A 19,226-nucleotide genomic window follows, 5' to 3' on the forward strand; every position below is an offset into this window, starting at 1 on the left:
GTGCAGGTCTACAATTTTGTCCCTGGTGTCCTTAGACAGCTCTCTGGTCTTGGCCATGGTGGAGAGGTTGCAGTCTGACTGTTTGAGGGTGTGGACAAGTGTCTTTTATACAGTTAACCAGTTCAAACAGGTGCCATTAATACAGGTAACGAGTGGAGGATAGATGAACTTCCTAAAGAAGAAGTAACAGGTCTGTGAAAGCCAGAATTCTTGCTGGTTGGTAGGTGTCCAAATATTTATTTTCCGCAAGAATATACAAATAAATTGTTTAAAAATCATACAATGTGATTTCCGGATTTTTTTGTTCTGATTCCGTCTCTCACAGTTGAAGTGTGCCTATGATGGAAATTACAGACCTCTCTCATCTTTTAAAGTGCAACAACTTGCACAATCAGTGGCTGTCCGAATACTTTTTTGCCCCACTGTGTGTGTGTGTATATATATATATATATATATATATATATATACATTGCAAGGGGTTCTTGGCCACTCACTGCCAACATACAGCATTGAAAAGGATCCATGGGTGTGATCCAGGTTACATTAAATCAGCTCCAGATGACTCATGTTCTCTGATGGCTACAAGAATGAAATATGCAAAAAAACAAAAACAATCCTCTTCTTTCATCTAATCCTCTTCTTTCCTCTAGAACTGTCTTATGTAATGTGCATGTACTGTATGTACTGTACCTCGCTAGCATTATTCTGTCCTACTGTATGTACTGTACCTCGCTAGCATTCTGTCCTACTGTATGTACTGTACCTCGCTAGCATTCTGTCCTACTGTATGTACTGTACCTCACTAGCATTATTCTGTCCTACTGTATGTACTGTACCTCTCTAGCATTCTTCTGTCCATTCCAAGTGCCTCACAAAGAGTGTGAGAAATGCATAAGCCATTTCTGTTGTATCTTGTGCGTTCGGCGCAGCCACCATGCATCTTTCATACGTTGAGAATCCTATCCCAGAGCACATACAGATGGTAGTGACGTCACTGGCCTGAAATCTATTAGTGTGCACTGACGAGCTAACGTAACATAACTGAGAAAAAATGTTTTCATTTCCAGAGTTAGCTAATTCTGAGAGTTAAAAAAAATAAAAATAATTATAATAATGTAATAAATGATTTTCTCAAGATGTCTACACACTATGTAAACAAAAGTTATTGGACGCCCCCGCGCAAGCTAAATGCATCCCATTACGAGTTCCAAATGGCCACTAATGTGTCGGTTTCGGCAAGAACACTTGGTAGGGAGGCCCATGCACTTGCAGTTCTATGGAAAAAACAACCAATGTTTTATCAGGACGACGATGCCGCCTGTCATGTTTCCAGGGCAACGCTGGACTGGTATACAGGAAATTCGGTAACACCCGGATGGACTGGCCAGCTCCGAGTCCAGATATTAACCCCATTGAGAACCTCTAGGGCGAATTGGAGCGACGGGTGCGTTCTAGGCCGACTGGATCTTCTGCAGTGTCTCAGTTGGTCACTATACTTAAGGCAGAACCGCCAAATCATACCGCCTGCTGTTGTCCATGGACTTGTGAACAGTTTGCCAAGAAGGGGGTCTGCAGTAATCACTGCACATGGTGGACCTACAAAGTACTGACGTCAGTAACATCTCATTGACCTATTTGCTGTCAGTGTTCAATCACTTTTGTCTACATAGTGTATATATAACCCAATTCATACTATACAGTGCGTGAATATTATTTTCTGTTTTAATATATATTTGTTTATTCCAAAGGCAAATGTGAAGTCTGCATATGAAACAAACGTATCTGAACGGTCTGCAGAAATGAGTACACTATATTTAAATCTAGAAGAGAAGATCTTGTCTATCCTAGAGAAAGCACATGCTGCCGATTGCAGATCATCGCGGCTCCAAGGTGAGTCAATCAAAGCTCTGATAGATTATTATGTGATATAGACCCTCAGTGCAAATACCTCTATATTACATTACACCGCACTGTTGTACAAAATAAAAAAAAGCCATTTCATTGTGCTGTTATGTACTTGGAGAAGAGAAAAACAAAGAACATAAAAGTAAACGTGTATCTTATTAAGTGAATTTGTACCATATAAGTATGATATACTCTTTATGGTATCATCAGGAATAAGGTGCATCATGCACTTGGCATTTAGATGACTCCAAAAATGTCTAAATATCTGTGGTTTTATCTCACAGCTGATTGTTAGAACAACATGTTCTTGGAATTGCACAGAGTAATTGCAGATTGTAAATGAAGTGATTGCCAGGCGTTTATATTGACTTGTAGGTCTGACGGACAAGACCTTTGCTATTTTACGATTAACTTGACGCTTTTTTAGGGTGTTGCAAAAGTCTGTGGACCTGATTCAGAGAAGTGCGCTAATGTCGCTGCTTCTGCAAATGAGTACGTAGCTGTGATGCAAAACTTTGCAATTGCCGCAGTGAGATGTATTGAGACGCCCACCCGCCGCTTTGCAAATCCGAGCTTCTGCGTAAAATGTCCCAGCACCTGCATGCAAAGACGCAGCAACGGTCGCAGTCCTGAGAAAGCCTTTGGCACCGCAGAATGGAAAGTGAAACGGCGGAGACACATTTGTTGCGTTCGGGATCGCAGTCGCAGGGTTAGACGCGCCCCCAAAACTGTCTTGACGCGTCTGCGGTATTTGCCGACCCTCCCCGTTGCCTCCCCCACTGTCAATCACACTGCGAGTTGCTGCGAGCGACTATGGTAATGTACCTCGACGCATGCGCAGGGCGATTAAACGCATTATCGCTCAACTGCGAAAAGACCGGCACGGCGTACATCTCAGGCCCTTTTGCGCGTTAAGATTTAAATGAGTAATCTAATATTACAATAGTAACTAAAAGTCACGAAATAGTATTCTCAGTGAACCGGTATAATGGTTATTTCTACATCTTGGCTGTGTTTGCGGAATGCTAGGATGACTGAAAGTCTTTAGTCAGATCTCTTACTATAAACACATGCACTCAGCCTCCCCTCCCGGGTGCGAGGTTAACATCTCCTTAGAACACTCTTCCTTATGAGGAGAAGAATTCCTTTCCAATGCCTTACTCAGAATAATCATCCAGAAATCTCTCTGCTGGATGACCCAGTAAGGATCGCAGAACAAGGCTGCTGTAATTTGTAATAATCACCTTCCTTCCACTCCCCCCCCACCCTTGTACTTTTTGTATCCTCCACTTCTGTGGTACTGTCATGGTTACTGTGTGAGGAGCTGAGAAACAGCAGGCCAATAGAGAGGCTAACCCACGGTTTGTCGCTGCTTTCAGGACCTTTATTTAGATTGCATTTAGATTTTTATAAGCAACTTTGAAATAGAAAATATGTTTCTTGAATTTAAACTGTAAGGCACAAAAAGACGGCTCACATTAAGGGGCATATTCAATTAGAAGCGAAAAGTCCCGTACTTTTCACATGCCGGACTTTTCGCCGGCTTCACTTGTTTTCCAATGCGGAAAAGTATCACGCTCGTCCCCGCTTATCCCCGTATTCAATTCCAAATCTGCGAAAATGGAACCCAGCGGATTCAAAACCAGCAAAAAGTCCTGTCAGATTTAGGGAAATCAGCCTGACACCCCCCAAAAGATGCACTGACATTGGGGATCATTCTAGATACCCCCGAATAGGCCTGCTGAAGGTATTTGGGGTACTTAAATGATCTCAATAACTGTTATTTAGCGTCTTTGCAGAATTGGTGAACAATAGCATTTAGCAGTTTTTTCCCAAAAATAAGTAGTCCCAGCAAATTTGAGGTACACGAAAATGGGTGCAAGCATATTTTAAAGTTGCTAAAGTGAAGTATTAAAAAACGTAAAAAATCTACCTGCCGCAAACACCTGCAATCTTAAAAACACCTGGGGCATACTTGGGGACCCCCCTGGAGTCTATTTCACTAGTTTTTAAGTTTGTCCCCCAACTTTTTCTTTTTTACCCCCAAAATGAAAGTACCTTTTTTGGGGTGTTCTTAAGTTTTTTTTTTTTACTTTTTTTGACACAGTTTACCTTTGGGGGCCTGTCCCAAGGGTGCAGGGTGGTTCCTGCAAGTTTGCACCCCAAAACCCCAATTCTTATCTTTTTCGCCAATTCCAATGCATTGACTTTCCGCACCGGCGAAAAGTCTGTGGAATTGAATACAGGGAAAAGTTTTCGCCTGGCGAAATGACGTCACCGGCGAAACTTTTCCGCAGAAACTGACTTTTCTCACCTAATTGAATACCCCCCATAAAGTCTGAGGGGTAGATGTATGATAGCAGCACTTAACGTGCCGCTATAACGCTTCCTGCTTTGCCTCTTTATCGAGGCAAAGCAGGCAGCACTACCAATGAGATGTAAAATGATCTCATCGGCTGGAGAGTTAACTCCCCCCTCCGGCGCTACCCGCTAGAGACCACAGCGCATCAGTCTAGTGCTGATGCCCTGTGTCTCCCGGCCGGCTCCAGTTAGCATGCGCGAGATCTTGCAAGTATCGCGAGATCCCCTCATGCAGCCTGGAGCCGGCAGCAGCCCCAGCAGGGACAGCGCTGTCCCTGCTGTGGTAATAGGCTAGCGCCAGGCTGTAGCTGTCGATAACGACAGCTACAGCGGGCCGAACGGTCAGGCGATCTGACCATTCGTACATGGCCCAGGCTATCGGCTCTGCTACCTTGTAGATGGCAGCGCCGATAATGACTGTGGGGGCATAGCTTCCCTGTCAGTTACCGCCCAGACCCCCGATCATACATCGGGGAGAAGTGGTATCAGCGCACCTAACGTGTGCTTATACAGCTTCTGGGCTTCATACATCTCCCCCTGAGTCTATAAGAGATATTGAGTAATATATAAAGTATGTAATATTATATAATCTTTAGGGGCAGATGTACTAAGCTCTGGAAAGTGCTAAAGTAATAACCAATCGTCTCCTAACTGTCATTTTTCAAACACAGCCTGTAACATGACAGTTAGGAGCTGAGTGTCTGGTAGTTTATCACTCTCCAATCTATCACTTTCCAGAGCATTGGGCTCGATTCAGACCCGCTCGCTAGATGCGTTCGCACGCAGCGAAAGTATGCAAATCCGCGATCGCATGGCAAGGAAATAGCACGCCCACTATGTCTTAGCGTGCGATCACTTTGAGTATGCAGACGACCACCAGCCTGTCTTAAGATGCCCACTTTCCCACAGCATGTGCAGGAAGTTTATGCAACCATCGGTAACATCGAGTACCATCGGAAGCCATCGCAGCACTTGTGGCTGACCATACCCTACCGCAAGCACTGCGAGTGCTTCAGTGTGAATTTCAACCATATGACGTGTACTATGACGCTGCGTCTTAATTATGCACACCTCTGAAACGGCAATAAGACGCTCAGGCACGCCTGCGTTCGCACCACCACTCCCCCGTTTTCATCGACCATCTCCTGTCACTCAATCTAGCAAGCTATCTATGCGCAGTGAGCGAACACTTTCCGATCGCATGGACTAGTTCGCACACGCGCACTGCAATGCATACGCATGCGCAGATTGCAAACATCGGCTGGCTGCGTGCGAACGCAGCCTAGCGAGCGGGTCTGAATCAGCCCCTTAGTACATCTCCCCCATAGTATTTTTTTGTTTTTGTTGTTGCATTTGCGTGTATTCTGCTGGCCTGTAGAGAATAGGAGTACAGTTTATCAGTTCCACTCACCACTTAAGTCACCAGTATTATTTACTGGCTATCAGTAGAGTGACAGCAGTTTAACAATTATTGGGACACCATTCCCGTGAACCTTGTTATAGGGTTAACCATCGATGGCAATACCATTGATGGTTTAGTTCTGTGCATGTGCAGAGAGCACTTGCATTAACAGTAGCCGATACTAACAATCGGTAAGTCTCCTTCAAACCCTCACAATCAATCCATCATTAGTTGCTGAACAAAGATGGTCAATGGCCAGCCCTACCTGTTTATTTTCTATACACAGGTTTGTGGGGTTGGATGATGTAGTGGGGACATTTTCTGCGACAGTTAATCAATGGCAAATATTAGGACCTCACATATCTGTCAGAAAGTACATTTTACAAGTGAATGACTACAGATGACGACACATATTTAGATAACGGCAACCAAATTGCTCATCTTCAGTACATGGCGCAGTGTGAGGCTATTGAAGAGCTTATAGAATACACGTGATATCTTATAGTATTAATGTGGGAATTGGCAGGGCGGAAAAGGACCAGTATGAACATGGGTGGTATTCTAAAATGACCTGGAAATGGTGGGTGCCTGCTTCACTATGTGGTCTGTGTACTAAGCCTTGGAGAGAAGTAAAGTGGATGGAGATAAAGTACCAACCAATCAGCTCCTGTCATTTTTTCAAACACAGCCTGTAAAGTGACAGGAGCTGATTGGTTGGTACTTTATCTCACTCCAAGGCTTAGTACATAGACACCGTTGTCTGTTGTTTGCTGAAATGAATGAAATACCAGATCTGTGCAATTTGTCCCACTTTGCTATCCTGCCTACTACTACCATGAAAATGATAACTGCACAATATGGGAGTGATTTCGTCCTCTGCGGTGTGCCGTGGAGTTCTCCGGAATGGTTGCAGTGATCAGGAAAATAAGCCTGCCATTCCGGTGATGTCTGGTGACGCATTCCAGAGAGTTGCGTAAAACGCATCCTAAGCATTTTATTTTGAATGAAGTGCAAGACCTGTTAAACTATAAGTACACTTACTTTGTAATGCACCACCCTTTTGGTTATTTTGCTTTGATTTTCTTTCGAAAGGTTGGCCACTATTTATAAAATACAATTTTATTGGTTCATATAAAAGAGCGGCTTGTATTCACTTATATCTAGCCGCCCAACATTTTTACATATATATTTGTGAATGGTAGTGACAGTAATTTTATAGGTAGCATGTACTGTAATAAAGGTTTAGTCGTCTTTTTTTTTTTTTTTTTTTAAAGAGCTGCTTTTTAAAACATTCTTATACCACAGTTGACTAGATTTTCTGCCGCCTATTGGTATAAACATTTTAACTGCCTTCTGTTGAAAAAAAAGAAGCCTACGCTGTTACAGAATCTTATGCAGAAACACATTATCCTGTCCTGAAACCTGTAATAGGTCTCATACCCACTGGTGGCATATTGGTGTGTTATGCTAGCGTTTATAATGCAAGTACAATCCACGTAACTTGGTCTGTAAAAACAAACCATCATTGCCAACAACGCCATACACACTCACAGTATCACTTGTCTTCTGTAGGCATTATTTTTGTGACTAATTACTGCGCCTTTAATTGGCGTTTACAGTAAATGGTCAAATTGGGAGAGCCTGGTCGTCGTCCAGTTACCTCCCGCCTGCAAGTAACGTCGTCATTAACAACCGCACGATGAGTTCACTGGCTTTGTTTTTCTTTTTTAATGCAAACCAAAATGCCAGTAGGTAATAGGCCTCAAATTCATATACCCGTGTGCTGGATATCTGCCAGTAGGCATCAAGTGATTTTGAAAGACACCAACTTCTTTTTAATCTAACCTACCACCTAAAATTGTGGAAGAAGAACATGCAAATATTAAGGAACAGCATTGCAAATGTACCCTTTTATTCAGATCTCCTCATATGACTACGAAGAGTAGTTACGGAAGAAACCAATGTGATACGTAATTTGCAAATACTATTCAAAATATTTGTACACCATGGTATTACAGACTGTAATATTCAGTAAACACCGAGTGCTATAATTTTATATATAACAAATACTGGCCCTGATTCAGAGCCGGACGCTCTGACAGAGTGCTCGCTCTGAATCAGGGCCGTCCCTCCTACCTTTTGGAGCGGCCTCCCGGCCGCTCGCATAGCTGTGGGTGACCACCCACAGCTATAGCGAGCGGCCAAAATGATGGTCGCGATGGTCAAGACCATCGGGCTTGCGACGAGACCCTTGCGGTAGGGTCTCGCTGCCGCAAGCCCTGGAGTGCTTTTGGCTCTATCAGAGCCGAGAGCACTCCCACTGACATCACTAGTGATGTCAGTGGGGCCGGCCCCAGACAGTAGGCGTTTCCATGGGAACGCCTCCGTCTGGGCAGCCACGCCCCGGCACGCCCACCAAAGGGGGCGTGCTGTCAATCGCCATCGACAGCACGCCCCCTTTGGTGCGAGAGCCATAACGACGGCTTGGCCGTCGTTATTCGGGTCTCACGCATGCGCACGACGGAGCCGCCTCCGTCGTGCGCATGCGCACTTGGGCAACATCGACCCGCTTGCGAGCGCTCAGCGCTCGCGAGCGGGTCTGAATCAGGCCCACTGTCTCTAAATATTACACCTGTGTATGATAAATGTACTGCGACTTACCTGGTATATCATTTTTTTTATGTGGCTACTCTTAGAAAACTGTTATCTTAAATTGACTTGGACAAACCATTATACAGGGCCCTAAAGAGGAGTGTGAAGACCCCTACACACTAGACGATTTTTTTTTTAGCGACTTTCCTGATTCCGACACATCGGAACGACAAATTGTTAAGACTGTCCAGTGTGTACGCACTATATTGTGCGGTGCCCGCTCCCATGGGGTCGTCGGTCGCATCGTCTGATCTTTTAAACATACAGTCCAATCAGATGATGCGGCTGGCGACCACATGCAGCGGAATGTGGCAGGGTTCGACATATCGGGCGGACACCAGATCGGCCTGCGTGTACAGGCCGCCTGATATGTCGGCTCGTCGGCGAGCGAGTTGCGGGTCGCATATCTAGGTGCACGTCGTTTAGTGTGTACCCAGCTTGAGACTGGTGCGCCTAGGGGGCAACACAGTCGCCGCCCCAGTCCATAGTGGCAATCTTCTCCAGCCTGCGGAGTGCCTTGACTGACATCCTGCAGGCTGGAGAGACACTCAGAGCATTACTTAGGAAGTGCCTAGTGAGAAGCTACCTGCTCTATGCCTCCTCTATGTGACATCATGATGGGGTGGGGAACGGCGCAGGACACAGAAGTCAAAATCTCCTTGCAAGTGAAATCTAATATGGCTTGTTTGGTGTAAAACGGCATCAGTAATATTATGTCCTGCATTAGATTTTCTTTTAGTAAAGTCGTTTGTATAGTATTTTTTTTGTGTGTGTGTCTTCTCCATTTTTGTTTTTCACACTTTGGCTTTGCTCTCCTACTTTAGCTGAAGCTGAGCTCCTGTGGAAAGAGAGCATAGAGTTAAGAAATGAATGTAAATCTCTCTCTAAGGAAGCAGCCGAACTGCTATCAATATTCAATCAGCAAGCAGCTGTGCCCAGGTATGAGCTATACCTTTGTGTTACTTTTTTATCATTGTTATCCATTTTCTTTCTCTTTATAATGCCAGCATATTAAGCAGTGCTTTACAGAGGATGTTTAATCGTTCACACTAGTCCCTGCTCAAGCGGAGCTTACAGTTTATTCTTTACCAGCCACATACTAGGGTCAGTGGGCCTGATTCAGACCCGCTCGCGAGCGCATAGCCCAGTGCGGATGCGCACGACGGAGCTGGCTCCGTCGTGCGCATGCGCGAGACCCGGATAGCGACGGGCAAACCGTCGCTCCGGGTCTCGTACCAAAGGGGGTGTGCTGTCGATGTTGAGTGACAGCACGCCCTCTTTGGTGGGCGGACCGGGGGCGTGGCTGCCCAGACGGAGGCGTTCCTATGGGAACGCCTACCGTCTGGGGCCGGCCCCACTGACATCACAAGTGATGTTAGTGGGACTGCTTTCGGCTCTGTTAGAGACCCTACCACAAGGGTCTCGTCGCAAGCCCGATGGTCGCGATGGTCTTGACCATCGCGACCATCATCATGGCCGCTCGCTATAGCTGTGGGTGGTCACCCACAGCTATGCGAGCGGCCAGGAGGCCGCTCTGAAAAACCAGAGGGCCGGCCCTGATATAGAGAGAGCGCTCTGTCAGAGCGTCCGGCTCTGAATCAGGCCCTGTGTTTCCAGAAGCCTAGGGCCCCATGTAATAACTAGTTATATGCTTGTTGTCACTCATTACTAATCTTAAATGGTGCTCCAACCATTCAGCTCCTAACTGTCATTTTTCAAACACAGCCTGTAAAATAACATTTAGGAGCTGATTGGTTGGAGCACCATTTAAGATTAGTAATGAGTGATAACAAGAATATCACTTATTATTAAATGGGGCCCCAAGTAACCTACCAGCATGTGTTGTAGGCAGTGGAAGGAAACTGTAACACACAGAGGCACCCCATTACGGGGAGTGTTATGAAATACCGGCGGCTCAATAGCCGCCGTTTCAAATCCCGGCAGCGGCATCCCGATGACTGAAGATCCCGATAGGGGTGTTAAGTACCCTCCCACTCTCCCCCCAACCCTCCCTTAGTGGTTTCTAACCCTAACCTCCCCCCAACCGGTGGTGCCTAGCCATAACCCCCCTTCCTGCACCCTAAACCTAACCCTCCCGGGGGTTTGCCTAACTGTAACTTCCCCCCAGGGTGCCTAACCCTAATCTTCCTATCCCCGGGGACAGTGATACTTACCCGATGTCCGAACGTTCAGGATTCCGGCGGTCGGAATGCCGACGCCGCTATCTTGATCTCATTCGGGATAGTGGCATCAGCATTTTGGCGGCAGTCGGGATTCCAGCGTCGGTTTATCGGCGTCCGGGATCCCGTCCACCAGCTTTTTAACTACACCCCCCCTATCATGACCACATAGAGAATATACAAACTCTACACATCAATCAGTGTATTTCATGAGCTGTTATTATTAACACTTTTTATTTGCAACAGTGTTTTGCCTTAGTACCTGTTCCCATGTTCTCATCCTTTCATGCTGATTAAAGTACGGGGCAATGTGCCACTGAACATCACTGCGATGTTCGGCTGCGCACATATCTGTCCTTTATGGTACCTCCGAGATCGCTAGTTTTCCTGTGCACCTTTATGGCGTGCAAGTAAAAACTAGCAATGTTGCTGGTCGCGATGTGACATTCCTTTTTTGGAACTTTTAGTAAGTCTATAGTTTCCAAACAAAGCCGGCAAACCGGATTGTAAGCAAAGTCGTCTAGCAATGTGCATAGCAATGAATATTACATCACCATTGTTTCAACATTTCAGTATAACAGAGTGTACTTTCCCAAGGGAGCAAAAAAAGAGTAGTGAAGAGAGATAATTGATCTCTTCATTTTTCTATTCGCCTCACTGAGGAAACTTTGGAACAAATGGTGATATGCACATTTATTACTATATATTTATTAATATATTTAGAAAGGTTTTTTTATTTTTTTTTTATATGTGCACACGATGTCCTTACCCTGTTTCTAGAAAGTCTAGTTATATGACTCCTATGCTATTCACTATTCACAGTTGTCCTTATAAACTACACTTACTTCAATCCTATCACCGCATTAACAACATATAACTCACAGAGTTATCCAATAGTTGCTATATCAAGCCTGTATAACACCCACAATCATATTGCTGATATATATGTATGAAATGTTGTATATTACTTATACATCAATATTAGAAACATACTTTCAATATCATAAATCCTACACAGCACACACATAACAGTTGAACATAGATGATGCAATGTCTTTTGTGTATAGGTTTTCTGTGTGTGTGGGTGTGTGTGTATTTTGTTCCTTAGCCACTGTATATCACACAACTCTTGGAATGTATGATTGCTAGACTGAGGGGAAAATGTAACAGCCTGTGATCTGCAGTCATCCTCGTACAATTTGAAAGGCAGAAGCAGGTCTGCAATGCGGTCAGTCCTTAGCGTATAAGCATCATCTGACAAATAGGATTCCCAATGTAAACAAGGCAATGCAATATTAATGTCTGTAGATCACATGTATACTACACAATATTAGTCTTGTGTTGGCCTCATGTTATTACCTTGTATGCCGAAATGATCTATAATGAGCTATTCCTTCCCTGACCAGGCACCCGGCGAGACCAGGCTCGCACCAGACAAAGACTGGAGGGAGCATTCTTAGTGACACTAAACCCAGAAATAAGGAAACGCTCAGTTGTAGCAGTAAAACTAATTCAAGGAATAAGAAGAAGGTACTGGTGCGTTGCATGCTTATGTGTTACTGTGGTATCCGGTGCATTGTGATTTAATTGTATCAGCTGCAGGAGTGATTTTATATATATATATATATATATCTATATATATATATATATATATATATATATATATTTACAGTCAGGTGCATAAATATTGGGACATTGACAGAATTTTCATATTTTGGCCTCTCTTCACCACCACAATGGCTTGGAAATGAAACAAACAAGATGTGCTTTAACTGCAGACTTTTAGATTTAATTTGATGTTAATTACATCCAAACCAGGTGAACGGTGTAGGAATTACAACGGTTTCTATATGTGCCTCCCACTTTTTAAGGGGCCAAAAGTAATGGGACTATCAACTCAAAAGCTATTTCATGGACAGGTGTGGGCTATTCCCTCGTTATTTCATTATCAATTAAGCAGGTAAAAGGTCTGGAGTCGATTCTAGGTGTGACATTTGCATTTGGAATCAGTTGCTGTTTACTCTCAATATGAGATCCAAAGAGCTGTCACTATCAGTGAAGCAAGCCATCATTAGGCTGAAAAATCAAAACAAACCCATCAGAGAGATAGCAAAAAACATTAGGTGTGGCCAAATCAACTGTTCGGAACATTCTTAAAAAGAAAGAACGCATCGGAGAGCTCAGCAACATCAAAAGACCCGGAAGACAACGGAAAACAACTGTGGTGGATGACAGAAGAATTATTTTCCTGGTGAAGAAAAACCCCTTCACAACAGTTGACCAAATCAAGAACACTCTCCAGGAGGTAGGTGTATATGTGTCAAAGTCAACAATCAAGAGAAGACTTCACAAGAGTGAATATAGAGGGTTCACCACAAGATGTAAACCATTGGTGAGCCTCAAAAACAGGAAGACCAGATTAGAGTTTCCAAACAACATCTAAAAAAGCCATTACAGTTCTGGAACAACATCCTATGGACAGATGAGACAAAGATCAACTTGTACCAGAGTGATGGGAAGAGAAGAGTATGTAGAAGGAAACGAACTGCTCATGATCCAAAACATGCTACCTCATCAGTGAAGCATGGTGGTGGTAGTGTCATGGCATGGGCATGTACGGCTGCCAATGGAACTGGTTCCCTTGTATTTATTGATGATGTGACTGCTGACAAAAGCAGCAGAATGAATTCTGAAGTGTTTCGGGCAATATTATATGCTCATATTCAGTCAAATGCTTCAGAACTCATTGGACAGCGCTTCACAGTGCAGATCGACAATGACCCGAAGCATGCTGCAAAAGCAACCAAAGAGTTTTTTTAAGGCTAAAAAGTGAAATGTTATGCAATGGCAAAGTCAATCCCCTGACCTGAATCCGATTGAGCATGCATTTCACTTGATGAAGACAAAACTGAAGGGAAAATGCCCCAAGAACAAGCAGGAACTGAAGACATTTACAGTAGAGGCCTGGCAGAGCATCACCAGGGATGAAACCCAGCGTCTGGTGATGTCTATGCGTTCCAGACTTCAGGCTGTAATTGCCTGCAAAGGATTTGCAACAAAGTATTTAAACGGAAAGTTAGATTTAGGATTTTTAAGTTTGTCCCATTACTTTTGGCCCCTTAAAAAGTGGGAGGCACATATAGAAACCGTTGTAATTCCTACACCGTTCACCTGATTTGGATGTAATTACCCTCAAATTAAATCTGAAAGTCTGCAGTTAAAGCACATCTTGTTTGTTTCATTTCAAAGCCATTGTGGTGGTGAATAGAGGCCAAAATATGAAAATTCTGTCAATGTCCCAATATTTATGCACCTGACTGTATATATAAGTCCACACGGTCCGGCACTCTATTCCTTCTTATGTATTAGCCTCCGTGCCTTCTTTAAAATGGTAAGGACAGTGAGAACAAAGAAGGCGGCACTGGAGGGCTTAATTGCAAAATATTTACTCGCGTTTCAGGGCATATACAGCCCTTTTGTCAAGGTTACATAAGAACAAAAACAAGTCTTAACCTAAATACTGTCACCCGAGTGTACAAGTGCTGGCTCCGGGGATGGCGTGCGTCTGCACGTTGCAGAGAGCGTCTCCCGGTGATGACGTAAGCAGGAGGCAGTCTCTTTGGTTATCATGGCTACCAGACGCTGTCCGTACTGGAGCCGCTGTGTGCAAATAAAAGTGAACTATCAGACCACCACCAATTAAAATAACAAAGTTGTTAGACAAAGAGGAGGAGCAGAAAATAATACATGTATATAACAATAACAACGGATGCTGAAAAAAGATGAATCTTAACTAACAAGGAAATAGATGTTGAGGTTTAAAGCGCATTCCAGCAAATTTTATCATTAAGTCCATGCAGTGCAATGGTATTGAGTTTTATAATCCATTTAGCTTCCAGTCGCAATAATTGTCCAGCCCTATCGCCTCTTCTTAGGTTTGTAGGAACGTGATCTATTATTTTGTGTTGAAAAGTGGCAAGATTGTGTCCTCTCTCCACAAAGTGCCGTGCGACCGGTTGGTCAGTGTGTTTGCCTAAAATGGCAGATCTTATGGCGGTGCGATGCCCTGAAACGTTGGAGTAAATATTTTGCAATTAAGCCCTCCAGTGCCGCCGCCTTTGTTCTCACTATATATATATATATATATATATATATATATATATATATATATAGGCAATTCTATACCATGGGGTGTGTGTGTGGTCGGCGAGATCTGGGCACCAAACAGTTAAAGCTTTAGCTCCCATGATGCACTGGTCCTCCTCCACATATACCCCAGCCACAAGCAGAAAGTTTTTTCATTTGGTGCCAGCAGGACCGATCGCACCTTTAGACAGGGGGACTGTTTAGGCAGCCCCAAGCTTTATTTTTATTAGTTTTTTTATTTACCTGAGCAAGCACCAAGGCGTCCTAATGCGCACCTGTGCGGCTGCTTCAGCTACCTCCCCCGGGGCCACAACAACGGTGAGTGGTCCGGTGATTACGGTGGGTGCCAGTGGGCCCCGGCTAGCTGCTCCACTGGGAAGCACAGAACTATGGCTGGAAGTACATGTAAGGTGATTCCCCACTTGCAGGGAATCGCCAGATGTGCATTCCTTACCTCCGGCGGTGGAGACCTGCCGAAGGACGCTGCAGTGGGGCGACTGGTTCGTCCGCTTCCCCACTAGACCACCGGGGCAGTTAAAATCTGATGTTAGGGACCATGTAGAGATCAGTTGATGCAGCAGAGGGGAGGTAAGCTCTCCCCCAGCAGCCCCTTCCACAGCCCAAAGCGGGGTCCCTCACAAGAGGTTTGCCACCTCTGAGCTGCTCCTCCACTCACCCTCCTCCCTATATGAGATTCTCAGCAGCCATTAATCAGGGCTTTTCTGAAGCTACAGGTCTCAGGAGATTCGGGTCCTGTCTCCCTGTATACCTCTCCTGAGGCCAGGTTATACAGCGCACAAATCCTACCAGCCCTGTGAGGTTGGATATGTAGTTGATTTAGTGCCCATTATAAGTATATTTATATGCATTGTATGTGACTTGTGCTAGCTCTGCTGTAATATACTGTCTTAAAACTTTCTGACTGTCAGTTATATCTATTCCTGCTGCTCCTGTTTAACCCTCAACTACCAGGTGTGTAGGGGTTCATTATTACTTCACATTTACTTGTATTTGTGAAGGGTGTCACATTGTGTTACTAGCCATACACTGATTGTTGCTGCTGGCTGGTTATAACTATGTCTAAGGGAAATAAGGAGCCTTTCATGCAGGGTGGTCTGTGTGTTATTTGTTATGTACCACCTCTCCAGCCCAGTGTACCAGTCCCTGTCCAGGAGCCACCTTGGGTGTCGTCCTTATCCCAGGTTATGACATAGTTAGTGGACCGCTCATCAGCCCCCATGCTGCCTCCCACCATGGGGTACCCACAGCTATTACAGCATACTATGTTGGTACCCCCTATGCATCCTCCCTGGATGGATGTTTATGCCCACTCAGTTCAGAATATGGCTCAAACGTCTGCCACCTATCAGCATAGGTTACAGGCGGACAAACCGTTAGCCACCAAGGCACATAGGCGGACTGTATCATCCTCTCAGTCCACACAGCTTTCGGATTCTGACGCATCATCTGAGGAGGCATCATCTGAGGAGGGCATGCCCTCACCTTCCTGAGGCGTCCTCCCCAGCAATTTTCTGGTACAGGTCCCCCATCAGACCCTATCAAAGTCCCTGCTGCATTCAGGGGTTATAATGCCGGTTCCTTCAGCTCATAGAGGAACTGGTTTTTATTCCACTCTTTTTTATTTAGAAGCCGAATGGGTCTCATCGGCCTATTCTGAATCTCAACAAATTTATCCAAGTGCCCAAGTTCCGCATTGAAACTCTACGATCAATTGTCCTGGCATTGGAGCCTGGGCATTTCAGGATGCATACCTGCATGTACCTAATACTCCAACCCACCAACGGTTCCTACAGTTTGCTGTTCTGCATCAACACTACCAGATTCAGGCGCTGCCTTTTGGTCTGTCCACAGCCCTCAGGCAGTTATGGCGACCCACCTCAGGTGCCAGGGAGTCAGAATCCTGCCATACCTAGACGACCTCTTAATCTTGGCACACTCACCAGTTGTGTTACAACGCCATCTCCAGCTGACCGTGGACTGCCTGCAGACACATGGCTGGCTCATCAATTGGAAAAAAGTCCTCCCTATCTCCGACAAAGCAGATGGTACACCTGGGGGCTCTCCAGGATTCTGGAATTCAGAGGATCTTTCTGCCAGCGGACAAGGTTTTGACACTACACTTGGGTGTGCACAACTTGCTACACAATCGGAGGGTATCCATTCAGTCAGGTCCTGGGGTCCATGGTATCCACCTTCGATATGGTGGAATAAGCCCAGTTCCACTCCAGGCCCCTTCAACAGCTGATTCTCTCACGGTGGAACGGGCAATATCATCTGATCCAGTCCCACTCTCCGGAGTTTCGGCTTTCCCTCACATGTTGGCTATGGATGTCCCATCTGGACAAGGGTTGCCCCTTCTGGATTCCAAATTGGGAGCTTCTCACTACAGATGCAACTCTTTGCTGATGGGGTGCAGTAACTGGTCTTCATACCTTTTAGGAACGATGGACAACCCAGGACAGTTACCTGCCCATAAACATTCTGGAGCTTTGAACAGTGTACAGAGCACTCACTCAGGCGCAGGATCTCCTCCAGGCTAGGCTGGTCCAAATCCAGTCTGACAACGTGACTGCGGTAGCTTACCTCAACCATCAGGGAGGCACGCAAAGTCGGGCAGCCATCCAGGAAGTGGCAAACATTCTGGTTTGGGCCAAAGGTTATCTCCCTGCAATATTGACATGGTTCATTCCCGGAGTCATCAACTGGGAAACGGACTTCCTAAGCCATCAGGACATACACGTCGGAGAATGGGCTCTCCACCCGGATGTCTTTCAAGTCTTGGTGGACAAATGGGACATAACAGACGTAGACCTCATGGCCTCACGTCACAACCACAAGAATCCATTTACGGGTCCAGAACCAGTGACCCCTCAGCCGCCTTCGTGGATGCTCTGGCAGTGATGTGGGACTTCAATCTCGCATACCTCTTTCCTCCAATCTCCCTCCTCCGGAGGGTTCTCTGAAAGTTCAAGCAAGAAGGCAGCATGGTGATACAAATAGCCCCAGCCTGGCCCAGGCGACATTGGTTCAACGACCTACGGAGTCTCTCCATAGACACTCCTTTTCCACTTCCTCTACGGCAGGATCTGTTAGCCCAGGCTCCTTGCCTGCACCCAGACATACCCCGTAGGTCTTTGATGGCGTGGCTCTTGAGTCATCCCTCTTAAGAGCCAAGGGTTTCTCTAGCTCTGTGAACCGGACAGGGCGTGTAAGCCTGCCTCAGCCCGCATCTATTACAGAGTTTGGCACTCTTACTTCCAATGGTGCTCCCCCAGAGGCTATGGCCCTACAGTTTTTAGGGTCTCCCGGGTACTTGCCTTTCTCCAGGCTAGATTAGACCTCTGCCTTCGTCTGGCTTCCCTTCGAATTCACGTTTTTGCTCTGTCAATCTGGTTCCAGCAAAGGATTGCTCCCCTGCCTGGGACTTGTCCTTGGTTTCCAGGCTCTACAGGCTCATCCGTTTGAACCTCTGGTCTCAATAGACCTCAAGTGGCTGACAGCGAAAACGCTCTTTCTTCCCGCTATCTCCTCTGCCCTTGATCTTTTCATCAGACAGAGCTGTCCTCCGTACCTGGACTGGGTACCTCCCTAAAGTGGTATCCCGATTCCATTTGAATGAAGAGATTGCGGTTCCGGCCTTCCAGTCCTTGGATCTTTCTGCAGACAAAGCCTCCTTGGATGTGGCTCGTGCGCTTTGGATCTACGTGGATCATACTAATTCCTTTATGGAATCAGATTTTCTCTTTGTGTTGTACGGCTTTCACAAGCGAGGCTGGCCAGCTAACAAACAGACTCTGGGCCGATGGCTCCACATGACAATCTCTCAGGCCTACACGCTAGCTAATCTTCCTGTTGAAAACTGGGTTACAGCATATTCTACTCGGTCTGTTCGACGTGGCGCTTCTGCTGAACAATTGTGCAAGGCGGCCACATGATTTTCCGTCCACACCTTTCTCAGGTTCTATACCTTTGATACCTTTGCCTCTCAGGATGCTTCCTTTGGGCATCAGATTCTAGATTCTGCTCATGAGCGTCCCCACCCTTAGGGGAATCTGTTATGGGACATTCCCATGGTATCCCTTTGGACCCTGAAGAAAGAATTGAGAGTTACCTTTGTTAACTCTATTTCTTTGAAGTCTATTAGATCCACAGGGCGCCCACCCTGACGCACCTGACTTCAATGGGTATTTTTTCTCTTGATCACTGATTCCTTCAACTTCTGGGAGAGTGTGTCTTGAGTATATGGTTCTTCCTTCTACACTTTCCTGCTCCTGCCTTGGGCTTGTTTACAAAACTGTCTGCCTGTGGTTGGGGGTGGGGTATATGTGGAGGAGGACCAGTGCATCCTAGGAGCTAAATCTTTAACTGTTTGGTGCCCGGACCTCTCCGACCACACACACCCCATGGTATCCCTGTGGATCCTATGGACTTCGAGGATATAGAGTTAACAAAGGTAAATCTACCATAACTCTTAATATCACGCTAGGTGGTGAGCCATGTATTCCATGTGGGGCTGGAGGGATCCGCCCACACAGAGTAGAAAAACTAAGTTTGACCAC

General features: G+C 45.6%; 1 protein-coding gene across 4 annotated transcripts in view; it reads left to right on the top strand.

Annotated features, from left to right (window-relative positions):
- The window catches only part of LOC148478386 (uncharacterized), a 143,605-nt gene that overhangs the window by 56,030 nt on the left and 68,349 nt on the right, over window positions 1–19,226 (top strand). For 3 of the 4 annotated variants that reach the window (XM_088455460.1, XM_088455459.1, XM_088455457.1), the window contains 3 exons: window positions 1,749–1,890; window positions 9,145–9,259; window positions 11,907–12,030. In XM_088455460.1, the coding sequence (XP_088311586.1) occupies window positions 1,749–1,890; window positions 9,145–9,259; window positions 11,907–12,030 (381 nt within the window). Of the gene's footprint in view, window positions 1–1,748; window positions 1,891–9,144; window positions 9,260–11,906; window positions 12,037–19,226 lie in introns of all 4 variants that reach the window. The other variant, XM_088455458.1, reaches the window with a different exon arrangement.

The sequence above is a fragment of the Taudactylus pleione genome, unplaced genomic scaffold, assembly GCF_031769625.1.
Source record: "Taudactylus pleione unplaced genomic scaffold, aTauple2 ptg000656l, whole genome shotgun sequence".
Lineage (NCBI taxonomy): Eukaryota > Metazoa > Chordata > Amphibia > Anura > Myobatrachidae > Taudactylus > Taudactylus pleione.